This window comes from Dermochelys coriacea, chromosome 1, assembly GCF_009764565.3.
Source record: "Dermochelys coriacea isolate rDerCor1 chromosome 1, rDerCor1.pri.v4, whole genome shotgun sequence".
Taxonomy (NCBI): Eukaryota; Metazoa; Chordata; order Testudines; family Dermochelyidae; genus Dermochelys; species Dermochelys coriacea.
This window is the reverse complement of record NC_050068.2, coordinates 102,312,707-102,338,555: the sequence shown is the minus strand read 5'-3', so window position 1 is coordinate 102,338,555 and position 25,849 is coordinate 102,312,707. Positions and strand designations below refer to the sequence as shown.

Here is a 25,849-nt window from a genome sequence, read left to right as displayed (position 1 = left end):
CTCTGGTTTCTGAAATGCTTCCCCAAGTAAAGTTCACTGGGATTGATCCTAGCTACCCAAGAGATTGCTTTTCCTCATGATCCTAATCTCCCACACATCAGCCACATTACACTGGAAACATGAAACTGTCACTCATCATGAGAAGTTCATGAATGCAGAAGACAGTCTTAACAGGAGAAAAAACTAAACTATGAAATTCACTCCCTCAACGAAGAGGCAATCATGGACTTCACTCCTTTCAGAACTAGATAGAAAACTCATTTTTCTTTACTTTTTCTTTACCTCAGTAATTTTTTCCACAAACAACCAATAAACCAATCAAGCTGTTTCTCTAATATGCTGGGAACAATTAAAGAGATGCTAAGCATTCACATTTATAGCCTTGTAAAAATGCACTGGTTTGTACAATGATAAATGCTTTTGATTCCGAGTAAGTTAAAAGTTTCTAGTTCACTGCACTTAGTACAGCCAGAGCAGTCACTTCAAGTCTAGGCATCTGTGAAGAACAGTAAAGGAGAAATTTTCAGATTTAATCTCCTATCTCAAGGTAAGATGTAGTGAAACAAATATTAAATTAAAAAAAAAAACAGAACTCACCTTTTCAGAATCCAGTTGATGGAGTCTTGCAACATACAAGGGAAGATGATTAGGAAAGGCTTCTTTCAATTCATTATACATGTCACTGGTATCCAGCCTAGCCAAAAAGATAGATTAAATGAATATGCTGCATCTGCATGTTCTAATCAGGAGGCAGTGCAACAGTGAGAGACTGCTCTTCCGATATCACAAGTTTAATTATCCTGGTACTCAAACTTCCATTAAGTATAGTATTAACAAAATATAAAAAAGTTATGCTGTGACCTGTTATGGAAACTAAAAAGACATACTTAGTCATCCATTGTATCTTCAGGTCTCGTAAAGCTTCAGCAAATTCCTCCTTTAGATCTTTTTCTGGTTCCCTTTCTTTCTCCTTGCTGCCGTTCTTAGTCTTTGTTGGTGATGGTATCAGATGGTAATGAACAGTAATTACATCCTAGCGGCAGAAAAAAACCTCATCAACTACTTGATGGAATGGAATATGTTGCTATTCCTTTATCTGACAATGCAAAAAGTGCTAAATGATAGCTAGCAGTTACATGCTTGGACATTGGATCCTGAGAGCAAAGGATTAGTCTTCAGAATCTAAGAATGGTTCAACTTTCTCTGGAGACGCACCCAATGTCCCAGTTCCCCAGGGTTTCTTCCAAGTTTTCAGAAATGGGCTTGTCACAAGGTGATTGGCCCCTGCAAGAAAGAAAGCAGGGTCCAGTGCCCCTGGACGGATTACAGGCTGCCCACCTGGTCTTAAGGATGGGCACCTGGATCTTATAAAGGTGGAGACAGCTGGAGATGGTTTGGAAGGTGCCTGCAGACATTGCAAGGAGGAAGAAGGCTCCTGCGGGGCCCTGAGTCAGCAGGGGGGGAAGATATCTGTAAGAAAGGCCCATGGACAAGGGCCAACCTCCAGACAAGAGGTGTTGGGAGAGCAGGAAAGCATACTCTCAGGGAGGATGGGCTGCAGCCAGCTTGAGATTGGGCAAAAGGAATGAATTTTAGAGAGAGAGGACAGTCCCCCTTGGGGGGAGGAGCTGGGCTCAGCTGAAACTGAGGTGAAGACTTCGTAGGTTTGACCTCTATTTTGAAAGACTTTGTGCAGGACTTAATAAACTGGACCCCAGAGGGGGAATATTTGAATATCTCGACTGTGTGAACTTAAAGGGCCTTCAGTGAAAGGGGAAATTGAGGTAGGGTGCATCCAAGCCATGCTGGCCAGCAAGGAAGGCTACAGGGCAGGTGTACCCTTTTAACATGGCTTTAACCATCACATGGCCTCAATGTACCTTAAAGTAGCTCTGTTTTCTTTACAAAGGTGACAAAGCTTAACATTTTTGTATTCACATACTCTTAAAGGGAATTAAGGAGATGGTCTTCAGGAAAGCAGGTACATTGGGTAAAAAGGTAAAGATAAAGTTAGGTAAAGCTCCTGTCTTTTAAAGTTTGGGGACAAAACATGTGAGTGAATAAGACTTTTTTTTTTTGGTAATTCTTAACAAAATGTTATATTAGTAAAGTCATCAACATGTCATAAAATACATAAGTATATCCCTCCTGAACCACTGCAATTTCTTCCAAGGCGCAACTATAGGACTTTGCAGCTTAGCCTATGGTGTACTCATATTCAGATAAAAAGCTGAACAGTAACATTTTTGAATAATTTTCTATTTTCAAATAGAGGAAGACTACTATAATGTGGTTTATGGAGATATATCACTCTCCAGACCCAACCTGCTATATACAGTCATCAAGGTGTGGAAAAAAAATCTCAACTGAAAGGATCAATGTTGATATCAACAAACAGCTGTTTTGATACACACATTTTTCTCCTATAATTTAAATCCTATCACTTCTGAGTAAATCAGTGTCAGGTTTTGCCACAGACCATCTCTAATATACACTGCAGTACACACTATCAATTTTTGCATTTAACAATGTTACAGTATTTATTTAAACCAGCTCCCCGCAAAAAGAACATTAAATCTGAGTGTACAGACTCACTACATTATCATACTAAGCTTGTGCTATAAACATCACGTAGATCAAAAGCTTCCTCTGATTGCTATATAAATAGATAACTAGGGCCCTACCAAATCATGGTCCATTTTGGTCAATTTGGTCAATAAATGGCCAGAGGGATTTAAAACTGGTCAATTTCACTATTTCAGATGTTTACATCTGAAATTTCACAGTGTTCTAACCGTGGGGGTCCTGACCCAAAATGGGATCATGGGGGGAGAGGGGAGGTTTGCAAAGTTGTTATGGGGAGGGGGTCCCAAGATTGCCACCCTCACTTCTGTGCTGCCTTCAGGCTGGGCTAGAGGAGGTTCCCAAAGGTGAGGTGGGTAGGTGCCGGGGGTTCCTAGCTGCTAGTCAAAGCCAGTGGCAGATTAAGGCAGGGGTCCCTAGCCAATTTGTGGGCCACCAAAAAAAAAAAAAAAAGTTTATATAAAAAGGTTTGTGTTTTGTTTTGTTTTTCATTATGTTATACCATAGCAACTGAGTTACTATGGTATAGTGTATAACTGAATTTAGACATTTAATATATTGCTATCTACAGAAAGATGACCTTCATAAAGGAAATCTCACAGTGTGTAGCACTTACTCTCAGAGTTAGATGTCACAGATATTTTCATCTCTCATGGCAAATTAAGCAATATTACAATTTATGAAATTATATATATGATGTGCAACTAGAGTAGGTAAGCCTCAAAGTGTTTTTACAGAACTACAAACTGTATACATACAAGAATTACTTCACTTGCCATCAAAATATGGACAACTGTGGAGTGGAACTTAACCACAATTGTTTGCTAAATTTGGTACAAGTGGAAGAAATTGAGTTGTATCAGATACAAACCAAACATCATATTTTTGAGTCATAGCAGACATTCACACTTTTTCAGATCTGCCTCATCTTAAGATTTTCGGTAACATAACCATAGCAGCTAAATGCTTGAAGGAAAACGTACTCCTGGCCTGATGCCCTCTGTGCCAAATTTGATGCTGATGAAGAATATTTATACCTGTATTACATCATCCTTAAATAAGGATTATAATAGAAGTGTCACCAAATTTAATTACGATAGCACGCAGATAACATTAAAATAGTATTAAGATTTAACCACTTATTCCAGCACTTTTTTTCCCACCACGCAACAAAAATTAAAGTGGAAGTCAGATGTCAGCTTCATGTCACGTTTTTTTTAGTCTCATTCTCTTTTCTCATTTATATCTGTCTACTTTCCCTCTCATATCTCTTTAGTTAGACTAAGGCTATGTCTACACTACCGCGGTAAGTCAACCTACGCTATGCAACTCCAGCTACAGAAATAACGTAGCTGGAGTTGACGTACTTTAGGTCGAGTTACCGCGGGGTCTTCACCACGGGAGAAACTCTTACTCTTCTCGTCGGAGTAGAATACAGGGGTTGACTGCAGAGCGATCTGCTGTCGATTTGGTGGGTCTTCACTAGACCCCCTAAATTGATCGCCAGTGGATTGATCGCAGGGCGCAGATCCCGGCTGTAGTGCAGACCTGCCCAAAAGCTTTTCAGATTTGATTTGATATTTTTTCCAAAGAAAAAATTAATCAGAACTGACACATTTGTGAAGAAATTTTGATTTCAATAAATGACATATTCTGATGGAAAATCTTTGCAATGGAATTTTTTTTTGACCAGCTGCACTAATAATCATCTATAACAACTTCTAGACACGTGCTCACAACACGTCACATATATAACTCTGACGTGCTAGGCACATAATTACATATAATGAGGTTATTCTAATTCACCACTACAATTTTCACATTAAATACTACATGAGCACATGCATACACATACAGCTGGCTTACTAAAAAGGCCATTATCAGCTTTAAAATTCAAGCAACATATGTAACATTGCATTTTTCCATTGCACAGGATCTCTCGCTAGGCCATTTGAATGTATGCAATTTCTCATAAAGGCACCAGCTAAATTTGCAAATAGTAAAAGCGGCTCAGAAAAAGAAAATATAAATATTTAAACACAAATACTCCTTCCCATTCTTATCCTAAGTTCTCCAAAAACAGGAAGATGGGGAAAGGTATAGGCTATGCCAAACTTGCAACACATTAAGACATCCTTGCCTACATTTCCCTAAAGCAGAGGTTTTCAAACTGTGGGGTGTGGCCCCCCTATGCGGGGCATGGAGGAACATTTGGGGCAGCTCAGTGAGGGAGCACCACCTCCACCCCGACTCACCTCAGTGGACCACCCAGCCCCTGGATCAATGTCAATGCTTCCGTAACCACTGATGACTCCGCCCCCAGATACCATCGCACCTGTCTTCCCCCACCCTGAAAACTTGAGAGGGGAGGGGCAGGTATCAGGGGGCACAACCTAAAATTGTAACTCAAAAGGAGGGGGCTCAGCTCAAAAAGTTTGAAAACTGTTTCCCTGAGCATAGGTTTTCACAGCGTGGGGTGTGCTGAGATTATTGCGGAGAGCGAGGACCTGATGCGAAGCAGAATAGTGTCTTGCTATTTCCAAGCAGCAGAAGCAGTGGCGAAGGAGCTAGTGCACAACGGAAAGCAATGGATGAAGGGTTTGAGAGCCAAGCCCTGGCCCTCCACCTCACCCAATGTGTGCCCTGGATGCTGGAATGATGGCAGCAGGCAACAAGGGAGTGGGGTCTGGCCAGCAGAAGAAGCGCCTGGAGCCAGCAGATGTAGCCTGCTGCAGAGAGAGGGGCTGGCTGAGAGAGTGAGAGCAAGAGGGCTGGGAAGGACTGGGGAGGAGAGAGAAGGAAAACAAAGAAGGGTCATGCGTGGGACATGAATCTTTGAAGGGGGATGCGGCAAATACAAGTTTAGGAATCTCTGGTAGAGACTTCTGTTTACTCAGATGGCCATTTAAAACCAGTTGATGCATCCCTTGCTTTTAGACAAGAACACATACGAGACATGTAGATTCCATTTCTCCTGATTATTCCAAATACAGCTCAGACATTATGCCCTATCACTAAAAAGCCCACAACGTGAGTGGCTTATTAGAACAGCTCTCTCATTGCCTAAAGGAAAAATCAGTGGGCTTCCATTTTCATTCCAACTCCATGTGCCCAAAACTGTTGATCTAAACAATTGCAATTTGGGTTCTGTTAGGATACCGAATACTTTGTCCTTTGGGTCATGACATGTGGAAGAACTTGTATGGTGTAAAACCAGTTTACTCCTCTCACAGTTGACTGGCAGAAATCTCTCTGCTAGGGACTAGCAGCCCTGAACCCCTTTATGGTGGGCTCAACCCCAGACACTCATCCGTTGTGACCACGGCCAATCTGAGGCCACCTCTAAGAGCAAGCTTTGGTGGATCTTTAGGTGCTGCAGCCATCAGAGAAAGGACGCCGTTAAGTCGGGGTTTGCTGAAAAGCAAGACAGAAAAAGCCCTGAATGGAGAAAAATAGTGGCTGTGAAGCTACAGTTAGAGTGGAACCCATACTCAGGACATCCTTTTCTACTTTGCATCCAATCTCATCCCTCAGGCTAGCCTTTCAGGGAGAGGCTGAAATAGGAAGCATACTGCCCTTCTTCACATCTCCACTAAGGATTAGACCCCTGCTCAAAGATTGAGTCTCAAGGCTTGTCTTCACTGGGAACTTACATTAGAAGAGCTACATCTCTCGGGGTGTGAAAAATAGATATGCCTGAGAGACATAGCTATGCCAACCTATCCCAGTGTAGACAGCGCTAGGTGGATGGAAGAATTCTTCCGTTAACCTAGCTACTGCCTGTCAGGGAGGTGGATTACTTATACCGATGAGAAAACCCCAGCCATCGGCGTAGGCAGTGTCTACACTGAAGTACAGCTGTCCCGTTATCGCATTTTCAGTGTAGACATACCCCGAGTGATTTCTGTAGTGAAGGAATAGGTAGACAAAATACCTCCTTCAGGAAGGCTGGCTACTATAGCCTCAATGATACTGGCAAACACTTGGAAGCTGTCGACAGAAGAAATACAAGCATTTAAACTGCCAGTAGCAACTCTGAACAAAGTCTAAGTGATCTCTGGTGATCCACACAAATGGGACTATGCAAACAGGCGTTTTACAGATCCAGGACCACAGGAATGCCCTCAGACTGGCCACTTGGATCACAAAGCAAAGGGCCTCCATACAGATTAACTGAACTGAGAGGAAGAAATTCCTAGTCTTAAAAAACATATGAAACACAAGCTGTCCGAGGAAAACAGAGGAGAGATAAGTCTCTTGAATCTGCCTTTTGGAGTAAGACTTGGGAGACTGCTCCCGAATGGATCATTTAAGCAAGTCTCCTGAAGTAGAGGAGTTTTGCAATGCCTTGATGGAAACTTGACAGAGTAGCTTAGAGAAACAGTGTTTAAGGCACACTGACCAGAAATGTAGCAGGTCTACATATAAGTGAACCTACAGTCACCTTCTGATGGGTTGTTGTAGACCCTTGATGCTTCAGGCAAAAATGCTTATGAAGCACAGCAGACTGATCTCTCTTACTACAGCATGTCCTGAAGCAGCCAGAAAATGAGTGTTTGTTATCATGGCTTGGAAAATGGGAACCCCAAGCATTTCTGCCTAAAAACATTGGGACTTTAAGTCGTTCCCTATTACAGCAAAATGTCATGGGGGATTATTCACAGGCTGAGACACAGACACACAAAGGCAGGTATGTTACCCCTGCATACAAACATCTTCTCAATATTTCACCAAAGGGGGTCACATCTGTGGTCTCTATTGAAAGCTAAGAACTAGCCAATTGTGCGATGTCGGTATGAGAAATAATTTTAGAGTTACAAACTTGGGTCTCAGGGCTAACTCAATCAACACTGAGAATAATGGACATATGTGAAGCCAGCCCTACATTAACTGTCTGGACCACATGCAGGCTTGAGGATTTACAATGACAAGAACCCCAAGAAAAAAGTGTCTGAATAGGGGACCCCAAGGTAAAAGACATCAGTTTACCTGTATAAGAGAAGCAGAAAGGGTACACGACTTTATCCATTACAAAGAAGAGACCCTACCAGCAGGAATGTCTCATGAAAGATAGATCCCATCTTTCCGAACAGGACAAGTGCTGTAACAACTGACCACTGGATGAGAAATCCCGTATCTTGTTAATAAGCATAGGCTATAGCGTGTTTTTCGTTTACTTGTTTCCAAACCCTTATACTTGCTTTTATTTGAATCTGTCTCAAGCTCTGTTAAATAAACTTCAATTTGGTTTTACTATAGTCACAGGTAAGTGCCTTGTACGAAGAAGAGTGCTGAATTAAGATGAAACCAGTGAACTGGGATGCATTGCTTCTGTTAAGGAAGGAGACCAATATATAAATGTGCATGTCCAGATGATCAGGGACTGGGTACTCTGTCCCTTACATACTCAGTGGTATGTAAATTGCAAGACTGCACTGGGAACAAACAGGGCTTATGGAATGCAGAACAGAGTACTCACACTGCCTGCAACCAGTAGTTGGGAAGAGTTTCCCCTAGAGGGCACAGACAAGACTCTCTCACTGTATGTAGGAGGTAGTGATTCACCCCGGATACCTCGGATAACCTCCAAAAGCGTCACACAGGCTACCTCTGAAGAGGATTAACATGTAAGGGAATCTTGGCAGCAAAGTCTCTGGACCAGGCCTATAGCTATACAATTCTGACTGACACTGGAGGGTAAACTAGTAACCACCTCCAGGAGGAAGTGGTCCATCTTTCAGAAGTGCACTCCTTCTCCTTCTATAGCCCTAACCAAACATCCCAAGGCATATATTAACTTTTATGGGCAGTTTCCATTCTATTATGTCTTCTAACGGGACTCACTATTCCATCTGTACAGAGTGTAATTCCACTACCAGCCATGACCCATCCTTGCTGATCAGGGGGCAGGGGCCTAGAGTGAGGGCAGCTGGCTTCAGCAGTGTTACTGAGTATGCTTAGTCCATGTGAGCATGCTCAATACAAAGAAACAGCAATTGGGTTGGGGTGGCGTGTAACCCCGCATGCCACCCCCTCCCCCCACCCCGCCTCTGCCAACTACCACAAGATAGGAAAGTGTTTCCTGGAAGCCAGAAGTGTAGCATTAAACTTATACTTTAGGAGGCATGGGAAGTATCAAAAGGACTGACTAAGGACTAGTTGTGAGCTTAAGAGCCCCTTTATGCCAACTAGCAAAGAGCACACACAACACACTCTACTTAGAATATTTAGCCAAACAATGTCTTGTATCACATACAAACTAATGACACATGGTTTATTATTATTATTGGGTTATGTTTGTATGGTTAGTGTACATAATTCTTTACACATGTGCTAGAAATGTGTTACTAAAATATGTTCCGACAAGCAACCTAAGAAGAACGGATAAACATGTTTGTCGTTGACAAAGGAATGTTTTTTTGTCTGCCTCCAATGTAAATTGATCAAGGTGATGCCAGAGGCAGTGGAAGTACATTTACATTTAAATGTAAACAAAGTGATTACGCTAACTGAAAAAGCAAATTTACCAGAGGATGAGGAAGACAGTATGGCATCTACACACCAAGAGAGGAGAGGAACTTTGTCAGGATTTATTTTCCAAAGAATACATTTCAAAGGTTTAGTGGACTATAAAGAGGAGGTACCCTGTATGTGCCCATTACTTAGGGGACAGCACTTTCTGATTCTGAGAATGTTCGGTCCTCCTACCAGGAAGGGCTGGAGATGCTGTAAGTGAGTAAGTTCTTTAGCCAAAGACATAACTTGTTAGATTTAATTTGTAGGTACTAGAAAGCATGTTTCATTTTGTTTGTAACCATTTTTTGTTTGTTTTCTCTGCTTATTATCACTTAAATCTCTGTTCTGTGCTAATAAATTCATTCTTAGTTTTACTATAAACCATCTCAGTGCTGTTATATGTAAGTACAGAGTGAGTCCTCAGCTAATTTAAGAGGCTGGTGGGTATACCATTTTGTTGGAGACAGCAAACTTAACTTCTGTGAGTGTCCAGTGAGAGGGACTGGACACCACAGAGGCACACCTTTGGGGAACTCTGCTTCACTGATTTTTACCTGCAAGGCAATGTTAAGACTGGGAGACTCTCAAAGAGTATGTTGGTGAGGTGGACAGGCTGGTGTGGCAGGGAACTGACTGTCTAATCTCCAGGAACGCACTCTTGCTAAGGCAGTGAGGTGACGGGGGCTTACTGTTCTGGGCAGCCCTGAGCAGAGCATCACACTAGTATCCAATATACCCTGAATGGTTTTATGAAGAGGTACTATATTAGCTCCTTTATTGTGGATTCACAATTAGTGGGATCAACACATCCTATCCTTCAGGAAAAGGATGCATTTACATGGGCATTTTTATATTCTTTCTAAATGAGTTATAGTTAATTCTATAGAGATGATATAAAAGTGAACACAGCAAAATGGCAGCAGTCTGCATCAAAGTTCTTCTTTGACAGTCTGACCTTCTCCTTGTACTGATATATCCATACCAAGACCAACAAAGATAGCAGCCTCTCAACCTTACAGGCCCTCAGCTAATACAGCAAAGGTGTAGAATAGGAGCTGGTAACTTCCATGACTCACATCCTTCTTCTCCTCCCCAGTCAAAACTCCAACCCATCAGATTAGTGAAAGGTAAGAGATATGCAACTAGGTGTGATTTCCTTCCAGAGCCTGGAAACAGACTCCACAGAGAGGAAAGAAAATAGGAGGCAAAGTAATCATGTAACTTTAGAAGAGGCAGTAGAAAGGGTGGGAAAACAAGCTAGCCAAACATAAGTAACCTACATCTGCTGGGAGACAGGAAAAAACTGAAGTGAATGACTCAGCCCTTTTTAAAAAGGGCTGAATCATCTTCCTTTGTTTTCAACTGCCCATATGCTGGCAGAATGTTACAATACGTACTACAGAGTGATAAAATGCTCATTTTATTGAAAACACTTGTACATTCCAATGTTGCTTTATCAATTAATTTATTTACATGAAGGATACTAGATAGGAAAATGACAGTTTTCTGTAGATTATACCATCTGCTCCAATTATGATTTCTACCATTCCATGAATAGGCTGACTTTATGCCAAAATGAAATTATTCTACATTGAGCTATGGCTATGCTTTGTTTAAGAGGATCCCAGAAGCTAGAGATGGAAAAGTCTATTAGGCCATTTAGTCCATCCTCCTGCAAAAGCAGTGTTGTTTGCTACAGTATGTTTTCTAGTGCTACATCCAGTCTATGTTTCAGTACAACTAAGCCTCAAAGAAATACGTCCAGTTGGTGGTGAGGAGAGATTGGATACCATGCTTTATATCATAAACCTTAAGTTCAATTTTCAGTGCATTCATTAAGAGACAAGATGAAAGGCAAAATATTTGCCATGGAAAATCTTGACTCCAAGCACGAGAGAGAGAGAGAGAGAGAGAGAAAAAGAAAGAAACTGGGGGGAGAATATAATAAAGAAAAGGAGTTACAGAATGACTCATTACAACACATGCATTTTTAAGGTACTATCACAGAAGTATCTGGGTGCTCAAATGCCACTCAATTAACTTGGTATTATAGTAATGTTTTGTTGGTCTAATAGCAGGTGTTGCTTAAGGCATAAAGTGGATAACTCAAGACTACATAAGAGAAGGCAGCTGAGGGAGACAATGAAAAATTAAGTATAATACTAATAGAAAAATTCTCTAAGTCATATGCAAAAAAAGACTTAAGCGTATCTTTTCCAAAAACTGACATTCAGTACCTTTTTAAATTTTCCTTGTCGTTTTGCTGCAGACTGCCCCTGGGAGTTAGAACAACATACCGTAAGAAAACATGCACACACTACACAGGATGGAGACACCTTCTCTGTATGATTATGGTTTATTTTCAACCTAGAGAGCTCAAACTACTAAAGTGCCAGGTCTGTGATCAAAACATGCTCTTAAAGCATACAAATATTTTAATGTCTTTTAAATTAAAAAAGCAATGCATTTTTGTGTATACAGTTTGTTGTTCCTAGTAAGACAGAAGTGTTGTTAACCACTAGCGCAATGAAAAATGGCAAAATGAATTTTAGAATACAACACAATTGAGAGTTTTAGATTAAAACTGAAATTGAGTGGTACTGTTCCAGTTTATAATACTTAAATAGAATTAATGTACAAAAATACTACTGCATTTTTTTTTTTTTTTTTCAGTTCACACTTAGTGGACTAGAATAACACTGTTGCCTATTCCTCCCTTCTGTCACTTGGTGCATAGCAATGTTCACTGATGGCAGCAGCAAGAATGTGACACTATTGATGGCACCTATCCAACAAACTGTTCCCATAACATGATACACAAGTGCGTGATTGTGTAAAAAATCTGAGGTGAAAAGTTCGCTCAATGAGCTCTATGTTTCTCTTGAACCATTTTCAGGGAAACTGACTTGATAAGCAATAACTACTGCATCTCCAGTGGTTTCCATTCTAGAAATTACTGTACCTAACGGTTATTTAATTTGATATAAAATAGCCTAGCCAAGAATTACAACAAATTGTTCTGGTAAATTTCATATGAAATGGAAAATATCTTATACTATCATTACAGTTATACGTTTATCAAAACAGCAATAAACTTCCGATCTTGCTGTGAATTTATTGTACATACAAGTAAATATAAGCCAAACTAAAAGTTTAACATGCTGGATTAGTTTTGAGAGAAATTTCTCAAGTTTTTCTGGCCCAAGAAAAAGTATGGCTTCCTGAATACAAATGTTCCATTTTCTTGTAAATTGTTACCTAGCCTGTAGTATTATATGTACCTAGATTTAATGCATTATGTTGTTTCCATAATATGTCATAAATCAAATACATTTAATCTAACCTGCCTGAAATTATTTCTTGGCCTGCTAAACACGATTTCCTATGTCACAACATACGACTGCATAGAAAACATTAGACATTTTCCATGGGAATAGAGAGCTCTCTATTGGGAGGGGAAAAAAATCTGTAGCTTTTAAGGAACGAGAATCTTTTATATGGACTCTAGCTCTGTAAATATTGACATTTATAAACACTACTCAATGCTGATTTAATCCTAGCAATAACCAACTTAAAAAATACTGGAGTATCTGAGAGAATCCTTCCTAAACTTAGCACTAAGTGAATAAACTGGAAGACTGATTTGGCTTTTATAGCTAGAGTCATATTGAAAATTCATTCAAGTCAGGAAATTAAGTTTCTAGGTCTCTACATACTGACTAAGGAGGTACAGCTTTTCCATTATGACATAAGGAGGTAGAAAAGAGATCTTATGTCATTACATTGGCGCACACAGCTGTATTAGTGGTTGACAACATCAGAAGTCTGCAGCAGGTAAGAAATCCTGCCCCAGCATTACAGTCTACAAAATAGATGTCTCCTAAGTTTTAAAAGTAAAATGTAAGTAGGTGTCAAAAGGCACATTTATTTTGTGTTTTTTTGCTGAAGCTGCATGCACGCGAGTAAGGAAGTGTACCACGTAAGTGACTAGAGAAGCAACATGCAAAAGCAACACACATGAAGTAGTATTGTACATTAAAAAAATGACATTCAGGTAGACAATTACACAAAGAACCCTATTCTTACAAGTTTGCCATAACAGTGGAAAAAAAAGCAGTTGCCTCTACAGCACTTCAAAATGCTTCTGCACAGTTTAAAATAATTTTTGGAGACTTACGATTTACATGTTATAATTTCAAATTAAATTGCAAGATTATATTTTAAATATTCAGAATTAAGTTTACACTAAAACAACTGATTTTACAAAAACCCATGTGTCCAACTTCTACACTGAACATTCTCTTAACAGGAAGATTAAGAAAGTAAGGTACAATGATCATTATCAAGACACAGAATTTCCCATTTAGAAAAATAGGAACTTTTGAGAACAGAGCCTTTATTAGTTTCAGGTACTCACAGCTTTCTTTCCAAGTTCCGTCTTAGACAATGTCAGAGCTCCTACAAGATAACATCCTGGTCCTGCTCCTTTAGGTATTCTAATAAAAAAATAAAGGAAAATACAAACAATCAAACAAGCATATGCTAAAATGACTTAGTTCCACTAATACTAAACATATAAAGAACTCAAAACTGTCAAACAGCAACACTTAAGTCACATTTTGTTAATCAGTTTACAATGTGAAACTACAAACACTAGAAAGATATGTACCATATTGATGGGTATCATTTTAGTTGGATTTATAGAGGCAGCTGGTTAAATCTACACTGGAAATTGGCAACATCAACTTACTTGTCATCAGGCAGAGACGTAACAAAGAATGGATGACTGTGTTTTGGTGGCAATGTCAAACTGTTTGATTTCTTCTTTCCTAAGAGAGCAAGGCTATGGTTTTCATAAATATCTAAGCTCAAAGTATTAGACAACCTGTGAGAAACAACAAATGGAAGGTCTTTGATGCGATCCAGTTCACTGTTCTGTTCATGACGGATTTGTAACCGAATAGTGTAATCTCCTTTCTCCAGTTTCAGGGAATACTGAAAGAAAGAGGTTCTCATAAAATGCCAAGATTAAGAAGTTTTACCATGCACACACAATCCTACAAATAAAAGCAGAATCATGTTCTTCCTTAACCAATACAGCTTTGGCAGCTTCACAGAGAATCTTTTGTCGACATTTATATTAATGAGAAATAAAAGGTAGTAATGCCCCGTCCTTTTGCTTTCAGTGGAATTATTACCTCACTGACTAAAAGAGTATATTGTACTATATACTGAGGATTAATGGCTCACTTTGTATTATTTGGGGGATCTGTAACTAATACACATCTTTGCTGGAAGCCCCTAGAATGCTTTGATTACCGTGGGTTGCAGATGTGTTCTCTTTCTCCAGTATTGAGTATTCAAGCCTGAACATATATATGCTGCTACAACCTTGCTCCTTAGTTCCTTTTGCCACTTCAAAGACTATATTCTAGACTCCACAGAAGTGGGGATGGAAAATATTGTGTACCTATGTACACTCAATGATCTCTAAGAATTACACCTGCAGCCATGTAGCCTACTGAACATTGGCTGTACAGATCCACGCTTTTGGAAGACTGATGAGCAGCTGTGTCTCAAAGAGGACTTCAACTGCAATACCACTCTTCCAAACTAGACATCAGACCTTGAAACTAAGTCCAGGAAGCAATACTAAAGGAATGGATAAAGGTGATGGAAACAGGTTTTCAGATACCTTTGATAAGGATGTTTCTAAGAAGCTACAGAAGTTGCCTTATTTCTAGTGAAAGCTGTAAGAACTTTAGGTACCAGTGACACAATCTCTGGCAGGTTGTACAATTTTGAATCAAGATGCAACATTAGTCTGAATAATTGAGTGGATAAAGCCTCATTCCCATGAAGTACAATCTAGGGAATTTCCTAATGAGCTTTGTCTTGTCATGATAGTAACTACGAGTTTGCTCTGTGTCAAAGTTATGTAGCTGAGCTTTGTAAGTGGTTAGGGAAGACTTTCTTGAGTTAATCCAGTCAAATTGTGTCTGCTACCACCAGTACATTACTAGATTTGTTTATATGAAAATCGGACAAACAAAAATTCTGGTTATGGGCAAAGAGCCACATTGTCATTATGGAATATCAAATAAGTAGGGTCCAATTATCATGGCCTTCACATCACAGACTCTGTCTTTCGTATAACAGCAGCAGTAAATCTTCAAGAAAAGGTAATAAAAGTCCTGATTCAGCAGAGCACTCATGAATGTGAGCAATCCCATTTAAATTAATAGAATTTAAGCACATTCTTGAAGTGAAGAATGTGTAGAGGTGCTTTACCAAACAAGGATGGGATTAGTCATATGCATATTCTTAAACTGAGGTATATGTGTTTTGTTGAATCAAGGTCATAAAGGGCAGTCTGCCAGAAGCTCCAGTACTCTGATGAACGACAATCTTAAATTGATCTTTCCAGAACAGTAAGAATGATCAAAAGCTACATTAATAAAGGCCAACTGGGAATCTGGATTATTAGAAAATAATTCCAAGAACTAAAATCAGGAAAGAAGACTTCCCCTTTTCTTTTTATTCTTCTATACCAATTCAGATATATAGTCTTTTCCAAAGAGGTACAGGAACCTATACAGAGGGTAGAATACCTACAAGTCTTGTGAAAATCCAACCTCCTACCAAAGGCAGCACCAAAGAAGTCTTCCACAACCAGCCTCTCACACTTCAAAAGGCTGTTGGAAGACACTGATTAGAAATCTAATACAGGTGCTTCTGATGGGACAAAGATAACCACTCTGCTAGACAAATATACCAGCACTAGGAAGAACCTGAGCGACCCTTTCTGCCTTACACAGAAAAACTGAAATGATGCAACATCTTAGTAAAAAGACAGGGACTGCAGTTCACTTCTCTGGTAGCATTGGTCACACTAAGGTAAGCAGTCACATGGTAAAAGCTTTTTGTAGTTAAAAAAAAGAAAATCAAATTTTTCAACTCTTCTTCCTTTATCTACAAAGAAAGGATGACATGTTCCACCCCATGGAGAAAACTGGCCATTTCCAGTTAGCAAGTTCCTTTACAAAATACACCACTCAAAAGTGCAATTACTACATGCTGTGATTATCTGATGGCAGGGTCTATCTACACCCAGGGTCTGGACTGTAAACAGGTGGGGAAGAGAAGGAATATAATTTTCATATTGTGTAGAATGTCTAATCAGGGTAAGTATATCCCTCTGTACCTGATGTGGATAAGCGTCACCTGACCCCATTTGTCTTTTGTTCTGGTCAAATATAATCCACAGCTGGCTGTCAAATTCAGATTCATACAACAATTCACAAAGCAGTGGACAGCTTGGAGTCACTTCCCCACTCTTAGGCTATAAAAAAAAAATAAGTCAAAACACAATTGAATATTGCATAGTAAAGATATATTTCTAAAGTAATGATTCAGGAATAAGTCTACATTAATCATAGTAAAGCTTAAACAATCCTTCCAATTTATGATTAATTAGAATCCCTGTTCTTGCAGTTTGAATTACAACTGGCATCAGCTACAGAAGCACCCCAAGATTCTGTGATCCCGCATATCCTAGAGCTCTCCTTACACCTTTTGTTAGGAAATTCACTAAAAAGTTCTAGAGATATGAAGTTTAAAACAGCGTTAAAGAACCAATTAAAACTTACCTGATGAAAGTTGTACGTCAAAATCATCTCATATAGTTGACGATTATTTGGCAAAACATCTCTGGATCCTAAAGGTTTTATTTTAGCGCTCACTGGTCTGCAGTTAAACACAACAGCAAGTTTTAGGAACAGTTTTCCTAAACAATTTGCCTAAACAGTTTGTCTAAACAGAAACTCGCATGCATTATGATACAGTCTTCAATTACATGATCACACGCTGTTTTTTCCACAGGACCCTCGCCTCTTACACTGCAAAGGATGGACCTGCTTTGTGGATGAACCAGGGTTATGAAGTGAAGGAGACTTCCCTACAGGATCCCTGCTCCACTACTGCATAAGTTGGAAGGTATGTAGCAAATGAGGCACAGTATTGCAGGAAGAGTAAGGATGGTCTCATGGTTAAGACCGCTCAATCCTACCCTCGAAATTGGACTATATCCTTGCCTCTGCCACAGAGTTCCTATGTGCAAGTCACTTAAACCCATCTTTTCCCACATACAACCATTAATTACATGTTCCTCATTTTCTGGGCATCCAACTTGAGACCCTGGGCTTTGATTTGCAGAAGGGCTGAGCACTCACAAATGCAAATGAACTCAGAAGGAGCTGAGCTTGGAACATACAAATTGCAGTACTTTGAAAAATCAGGTTCTAGAGGTCTCAATTTGGGCACTCAAGGCGAGTGGATACTTCTGACCTTAATGTCTCTGTCTCTCAACTATCCATCTACAAAAGAGGGAGATAATACGCATCTCTCACAGGGGCACTAAAGATAATTCAGAATATTTATGAAGCACTCAAATACTAGTGATGAGTGCCATAAAACATGAGGAAATTAATAATTCTGGCTTTAGATCAGAGTTTAAAGAGAGTGTGCAGTAAATAAGGCACAGGGGATGCACACTGAATGAGAAAAAAATTAAATGGCTGCTCTTTAAGTTAGCATCCCCCATGCTGCATACTGAATGAGGTTGGGGTCCTGTAGAAAAAATATGTGATGATATAATCAAAGACCATCTTAATGCACAAGCACAAAAAGGCATTTCCCAACTTTAGAGTGCTTGATCTTGCAACTTTAGTTTTCTTTTAAGTGTGTATGAGTGTGTGTGATTTCATAGATTTTAAAAAAAGCAAACAAACCCAGAAATTCCAGCATGTGGCATCACACTGAGACCCATATGGTAGGTCATCAACAGGTTGGAACTGTTGGAGCCAGAACACAGTCCTCTGCCACTTGAGCTAACTGAGTAACTGACAGCAGTAGCAGGTTGTCATTTTCCATAGAGACCAGCACTAGAGGGGAAGAGGACACTTTCCTGTCAGTAAATATTGTGAAGTCCCCTAGCAGATGAAGGGTGAGCCCTCAAGAATCTTGGGTTATATTCCTGGCTAAGAAGGGAAGTGTTCTCCAAAAAGCACAGGCCCTTCTTCCTCTTTCTCATCCCCTCCAACAACCTGTCCCTGTCTTGTTCTTCCTTACCCTGGCTCCTGGTCCCAGTCCAATTCTCCTTGCCTACCCATGCCGTCTCCACTCCTCAGGCTTCTCATTCTTACCACCTTTTCTTTGCCCAGCCAATTCTAGTCTCCCAATCCCCAGCTAAGTCCCGGCCTTCCCTTCACACCAAGAGTCCTCCCTCCCAGTCTCCTAGCCCAACCAGTCCCAGTTATTCCCTCCTGATTCCTTGCCCTCTCTTTTCCCTCCCCACCCCCCTAGTCAGCCCAGCCCTCCCTATTCCCCCCCCGGTTCCTTGTCCTAACCAGTCGCAGTTTCCCCCTCACCCACTTCACAGCTCCTCATCAGATTTCCCCTCTCCTCCTCTGTCATTTCCCCCCTTCTCCTGCTGGTTCTCAGTTTTATTGTCCAACCAGTCCCAATCTCCCTGCCTCCCACCTAGCTCCTCATCCAATCTCAGTGTTTCTCCTCCGTCCCACTGTTTCCCAGTTCCAGATTCCCTCCCCACACCCAACCTCTTCAGCTTTCAGTTCTAATCTTCTTGATCAACTAGTCCGAGTCCCTAACCCCTTCAGGATCCTAGTAACAGTTTCTGTTCCTCCTCCCGCCAGCCCCAGTCTCACCAGGATCCCTGTCCTTATCTACTCCTTCCTCCCCCCCATTCAGTTCTAGTCCCTTTTACATTTAAGTCAGGTGGCTTCCTCTTCATCCTCAATGGGACTCAAACAAGGAGCCCAGAAGGGGAGATTAGGACTGACTGGACATGGCAAATGTGATTAGGATGAGAAGTCTTTCTGGGCATCAGCAGGCAGGGTCACTGAATAGAGGAGAACCAGTATCCCTGCTCAGTTCCAGACTCCCACCCTACTCTGGCCTGAAGCAACCTAGAGCTACCATTATAAAGAAAGTCCTAGCAAGTCCCTCTAACCCTGGAATGGAACATGCTCAGTCGCTGTGAGACACACAGACAGTCTGGTCAGCACTAGAAACTCTGAGGCGCTGGAACATGCTCAGTGAGAATGGAATCTTTAGAGATTTTAGCTACTAAACCCTACAAAGGCTGAGAATGTGAAAATACATTTTTTCAAAGGCTTGTAACTTTGCCAAATTTGGGTAGATTTTTACAGGAATGGTAAAGACTATCCCCAGCCAAAATTCAAGTTCTTGCTCCAAAGCACAAGGGCACTACGGCTTCTCAAACAAAAAGTTGCCAGAGCGTTTAAAACAAAAACATTGCAGAACATGTTTTTTTCACCTTGCCTTGTTCTCTGAAACAGCTGTACTGTTCAGGCTGATTTCTTTTGAAGTCAGCCTGAAGCAGAAAACTGCATGGAAAATTTCAGCCCAAATGGTTAAGGTTTGGCAAAGTTACAAGAAACTGAAAAAGGATCTTAAGAAAAGTGGTGGGCAGGCAATTTTAATAAAAGGGGTTCTATTCGCCTATTATAGTTACCTGGAAATAACCACAGAGTCACATTCCAAATATTAATATTCATTTTACTGTTAATTCATGTTTATTTTCAGAATTACTATTTTAATTACATGCTAAGTAACTGTGAAAGATCAGCCAAGTTTCAACACAGCCCCCAAAACAGCTACTGTACCTGAGCGTTTGGATCCAGCTTTTCAGATTTATGCAAGGAGCAATATCTTCATATTTTAGTGTGGACTGAACATCGAAACGGACAATGCCTTCTGAAGCATGCTTTAAAAAAAGTGTTTAACGGTTAACTTGGATCCCAGCTTTATTTATAAATACATATAAAAAATTCTAACCCATTACTGGCCTTTCTTCAGAATAGAATCATAGAAGTGTAGGAGTAGAAGGGACCTCGATAGGACTTCTAGTCCAGTCCCTAACACTCAAGGCAGGACTGAGTATTATCTATACTATTCATGAGAGGTGAATATCTAAGCTGCTCTTAAAAACTTAGAATGAGATTCCACAACTAAGGAGATTCCACAGCTTCCTTAGGCAATTTATTCCGGTGCTTAACTACCCTGAGAGTTGGGAAGTTTGTCCTAATGTCCAACCTAAACCTTCCTTGCTGCAGTTTAAACCCATTGCTACTTTAGGTATTTAAGTTTGAAAAACCTGTGTCCTAGACCATTATTTCCTGTAAATACTTGGAAGTTTAGTGGATGAACAAAGTAAAAACGATCAGATCATAAGTATGTTTTTTGGAAATGTTTTACATTTTCTATATACTCTTTGTAATCCAAGCTTTTTTGTATTAATCGTGATCAATACATTTCTGTGGGTTCCTGTTCCTATTATTGTGCATTTAGGAGTTATTAATCACTGACATATATCTCAGCTACATGTGTAGTCTGAGTTTTCTTCAAGTTGCAACTAATGATCTTTTCATCACCAAAGAATTTCTTGAACTGATCAACAGAAACTAAAATATGAAAAAACTCACTATGTTTAACTGAGTAGAAGCACAAACTATGCCATGGAAGGAAATTGTGTAATCAATGCAGACATCACTAAGACTGGCCCACCAACGAGCAATACAAAATTCAATGGTTTTTCCACCCTGGAGAATAGAAAAGACAAAAGTTAGACATATTCACATCCTCACCTTCCATTCTCATTCCCCACCCACCCTAAAAATAAATTCATAAGAACAAAGGAATTTGCATGCAATTCAAAAGTACTCCAATTATACCAGTAATCCATGTTTACACAGAATTGGCCAGGAAACTAGGATTGCCCTGCAAATGCAAGACAATTCCAATAAATCATGTCTGATATCATAGCAATGACCAAAAATGAACAACAATCCAGAGATAGGTGCAGCATTTTTCTATATAAGCAGGTTTGAAATAAACCTACATTCAAATAACACTTCTTCCTTCTTTCCCAGTTTGCAGGAAAAACAGCTTGATTAGTTTACAGAAGAAGAGGGAGAGACTGTTGCCTATCCGTATGCAGAATTCACTGAGGGAAAGCCAAGATGAAGAAATGAATATTTAGTTTTGAAAGCAGTGAGGTCCACGGACTTCACTCTCTCTTGCAATAGTACCATAATTTAGGTACAGTTCTATGGAATTTTCAAAGAGGCTCAGGACTGAATGGACACAGAGCATGAACCCTTGATATGACTTCCAGGTCATGGCTGAGGCACGTTAATGTGGCAACATGAGGAATCTTGCACTATCATTACCTTTACTGTGCCTGTTCTTCAAACAAACAGATTTTGGATTACCAATCTGTCTTCTTTAATAAGCATTAAATTAATCCAGCAATTGAAGACACCAAATTCACTTACGTTCAGTTTTAACATCAAAATGATAAAATATGGAGTAATAAAGACAACTTGAGAAAGAGTGGAAATATAGTGCATTCATTTTAAACTAATTCAACATCATAATTCCAACTGAATCCAGGCCCTGCTATATTGTGCTTCTTTAAGTTCTCTGCATAACACCTCAACAAAACCAATTTTCTTTCACGTTGTACTGTTAATTTTTGTTCATATTGATATTTAAATTCAAATTAACTTACTAAGACAGGAAACGCTTCAGTCACTGATCCTTTTTCTGGTAAGGATGAGAATTTATAGAACTCATGGCTTCTATATGCTTTTTGTTTCATTAGTTGAACCGCATGAAGAACAAACTTGGCAGCCACATCAGTTGAGCAGGAACATACTGTAACTTCTAGATTAAAGAAAAAACTTTTTCAAAACAGAGCTTAATTTCACTAGCCAAAAAAGCTAGTAAGAATGGAAAATGTTTAGAGAAAAATATTTTACCCTGACAAGAAAATTAGACTCCAATGTATTTGTAATTTTTAAAAAACCAGTTATTATTCAGCACACAAGTGCCTATGGGTACGTCTACACTGGGATAAAAGACGCGCAGCATGGTCGGCCCAGGTCGGCAGACTCTGGCTCGCGTTGGGAGACTAAAAATTGCTGTATAGACGTTCAGGCTGGGGTTCCAGACTGGGCCATGGGACCCCACGAGGTGGGAGGGTCCCTGAGCCTGAGCTCCAGACCAAGCCTGAATATTTACACAGCAATTTTACAGTCTCACAGCCTGAGTCAGCTTCCCAGTTCAGCTGCGGGTGTTTAACTGCTGTACTGACACTCGAAATCCATGATTAAAGTAACATCAAATAATAAGTGTACAAACAAGAGTTTCTTGAGGTGGAAAACCAGTAAAGCAAAAGACTTTGTTCAGAAAATAAGTGATACTTGATAGAGCAGTGAAAATTGTTGACTAACCAGTATAGGTTTTTTGATTGTTATTTTTTAAACACAAACACCCTGACACTGGATTCGAACCTGCTCCCATTGAAGATAATGAGAGTTTTACCATTAACGTCAGGTGCCACCGTGACAAAGGATTCAGTTAAGTTCTCATCCTCTGTATGGACCACAGCACTTGAAGGGGAGAGACACTTTGCCAAAGGATTTCAAAGACATTTGCTGACAGAGGCATAGTGACACTCAGGAATCTTGGGTTCCATTTAAAACTCTGGATGGGAATGTGCTCTAGCAGGTACAGACTTGTGTGTAAATTTTCCCCAAGCTTTACCCCTTCTTCTCCTTCCCCTCTAATGTGTCCCTGTCCCAAGTTGTGGGTCTTCCCCAATCCTTGTCCAAGGACAATTCTGCATTTCACTCCTCCTCCACAAACTACCTGGTCCCAGCAGGGGAAGCTCTGAGACACAAGCTCCTTGTTGTCACTTCTGCTGCCCAGAGCCAGCATGGCCAGAGCAGACGGAAACTGCAATTGCAGGGTAAGCCCTGCTCAGCCCTGCCCTGGAACATGTACAAGACAAATAGAATCTTTGGGAAATTTAGCTGTAAAATCTCTAATGAACGTGTGAGAAGTGCAATTTTTCAGAGGCACATAACTTGGCCAAATTTTCACAGGGATAGAAAAGGCACATCCACTACCAAATTTCAAGCTTCCACTCCAAAGCATGGGGTGCTAGTGCTTCTCAAAGAACATCTTTTCTATTCTTTTCTTCTTCTAACATGGGCAGTAAAAGTCACGGACAGATTATGGGCCGCGAATTTTTGTCTACTGCCTGTGACCTGTCCGTGACTTTTACTAAAAATACCTGACTAAAACTTAGCCTTAGTTATAAGCAACTGAAAACAGAGGTTTATAATGGGAAGCATGGGGCACACATAACAGGTGGTGCTACCAGCCTGCTTGCTAATACCTACTAGAGAGGACTTTTGATACACACTTTTTGACCTAAAGTGGCCACTTCACGTTTGTATTTAAAAAAAACCACACACACAGAGGCCGTATGCTCTTGATTTGCCCCAAGCTACAGAACTACTAATCTGATGTTGTAATAGAATAATTCTAAAACACTATTCTGTTAATATATATATATATGACTGCATAAATGGCTTAGCTAAAACAAAATTAAGATAATAGAAAGCAATCAGTCATTATAAAAAGATATCTATTTAAGAAATAATTGTAAGAAAATTAAGATTGAAAATTTCTCTCAATGGGATTTACGTAGTAATCATACAACTTCCAAAGAATATTTATTCTACCTCAAAAAAAACCCTTGGTGTTGAAGTCTAGAAACAAACAATAAAGAGATGCCATTTTATTCATATGTCATATTCCCCTGTATGCTGCCTATCCCCTTACTCAAATTATTTTGTAGCTGGTTAGAAACGGGACAAGAAATTCACAAAAGAAAGTTAGTTAGTTTTGCATGCTGATGGTCTAACTGATCCAATTTATTCACATCAAAACAAATGTTTGTTTGTTTGTTTTTTTAAAATATCCACTAATCTTAAGGCACATCGCCACATCAAGGTCAACTGAACAAAAAAAAAAAATCCAATTTCCTATATCTAGACACTTAATAATACAATACCATAAACATCAAAAGCTTCCGAATTTTTTTTTATTTTTTTATTTTCAAGTACAGCACAGCTAAATTTTTAGAATGCCAGAACAATAGTAACGCTGAAAGACGAGGTATAAAGATGAATCTACCTCTCTGTTATAACTATTTAGCAACTACACACCACTCAACATTAACCTAATTACTCCTGGATATTACATCAATACACACACCCACAAGTTATCTTGTTGGCTTTCCAGACCATACGAAACTCAAAAAATCCAATCTGTAATACTGGTCAAGAGTAAAAATTGAAGACAAAACCAAATATGAATTCTATAACCTTGTACTATCCAAGAACCTTACAATCAAAACTGTCCCCACACACATTAAATTACACTTTCGCATGGAATAAGCAAGTATCTACTTCTTGTTCACATTAGATTCATACATTCACAACTCCATCCAACACACATTAATATTCTCTAATAAAGTGCAAAACATTAAACAGACATGTTAAGTTCTAAATACATTTGTATTGTTTTCTAAAAAGAAATGCTTGTAAGAATCTCCATAATACGAAAGCAAGAAAGCAAGAAAGAAGAAAGAAAGAAAGTGCTGAATGCTCCTATTACTCTTGCTATATATGGGTGGGACATACTGTACCTCAAAATAGCACCCTGTAACCGCCACATTCACCATTTGTATATGGTTATGACATTTGTACAAAGAATGCCTTGTAAGGTATACTATGAGACTTCATATTTACTGAAACTCATTGTTCTATCAAAATATGTGTATCATCATTGTACATGGAGTTATGAGATTTTGCTATATGGTTGTTACAGAACATGTTGCAAGCCTGGGAGATGCCCACAGCTAGCTCTCAATTGGCAACAAAGGGGGTGAGCCACATTCCGACAGGTGTTAAGAGACCATCAATTGATCAACAGGAATACTGTAAACAAGAGATTTACACAATGGGGATTGCTTAACTCTGACTCAGCAAGGTCTCAGGACATGTGATGCTTGACTCCATGGTGGAGCCAGTTTTTTTCCATGCATATGAACTGAGAGTATAAAGTAAGGGACAATGGAATCATGAGTCCACCTCTCTTCCCCCACCTATTCTGAAGGCAATGAGAATGTTTGGAAGAAAAGACTTTGAACTGAGGAGACTGGTACCAGGCTGAGCAGGGAAGTCAGTCTGTGTATTAAGAACTGTGAACTGCTTATAACTCCTCGTGGGGTAAGAAAACCTGCTTGATTCAAATTGTGCTTATTCTGACAAAGTTGAGGATTTAGACTGCAATTTCACCTTTTATTTCTTATGTAACCAATACTGACCTTTATGCTTAACATTTATAATCACTTAAAATCTTTCTGTAGTTAATAAACTTATTTTAATATTTAATCTTAACCTGTGAGTTTGTCATAAATGCTTGGGAGTTCTGCTCAGATTACAAAGCCTGGGACATGTCCATTATCCTTTGATGAAGTGGCAAATAATGAGCTTGCATTGATAAAGAAGGCCTTGAGATATGTAAGATGGTACATATCTGGGGTACAAGGCTGGGGGGGAGGGGGATTTGCTGCTATCTCCCTGCGTATAATTCATAAGTGGCTCTGAGAGCCTGCATGCAACTTTGGGTGTGCGTTCACATGCTATGGCTGTCTGAGAGCGAAGCCTGAAGGGGCTGCTGGCCACTAGTAGAGCAGTGTGAGAGGTACCCTGATCCAGAGAGAAAAAGGGGACGCTGTGGTCCCACAGACCAAGTTGTACCCCAGGGGGTCTGTCACAATAGGCAATCA

At 39.8% G+C, this 25,849-nt stretch overlaps 1 protein-coding gene across 2 annotated transcripts in view; it reads right to left on the bottom strand.

The window, feature by feature from the left end:
- Positions 1 to 25,849, bottom strand: part of TPP2 (tripeptidyl peptidase 2) — a 74,905-nt gene that overhangs the window by 16,046 nt on the left and 33,010 nt on the right. Inside the window, exons 17-26 of one of the 2 annotated variants that reach the window (XM_038400234.2) lie at positions 21,713 to 21,867; positions 20,625 to 20,741; positions 19,806 to 19,906; positions 16,749 to 16,845; positions 16,304 to 16,441; positions 13,850 to 14,094; positions 13,517 to 13,595; positions 11,337 to 11,375; positions 888 to 1,033; positions 598 to 694 (exon numbers count right to left, since the gene is read on the bottom strand). In XM_038400234.2, the coding sequence (XP_038256162.1) occupies positions 598 to 694; positions 888 to 1,033; positions 11,337 to 11,375; positions 13,517 to 13,595; positions 13,850 to 14,094; positions 16,304 to 16,441; positions 16,749 to 16,845; positions 19,806 to 19,906; positions 20,625 to 20,741; positions 21,713 to 21,867 (1,214 nt within the window). The remainder of the gene's footprint in view (positions 1 to 597; positions 695 to 887; positions 1,034 to 11,336; positions 11,376 to 13,516; positions 13,596 to 13,849; positions 14,095 to 16,303; positions 16,442 to 16,748; positions 16,846 to 19,805; positions 19,907 to 20,624; positions 20,742 to 21,712; positions 21,868 to 25,849) is intronic. The other variant, XM_038400240.1, reaches the window with a different exon arrangement.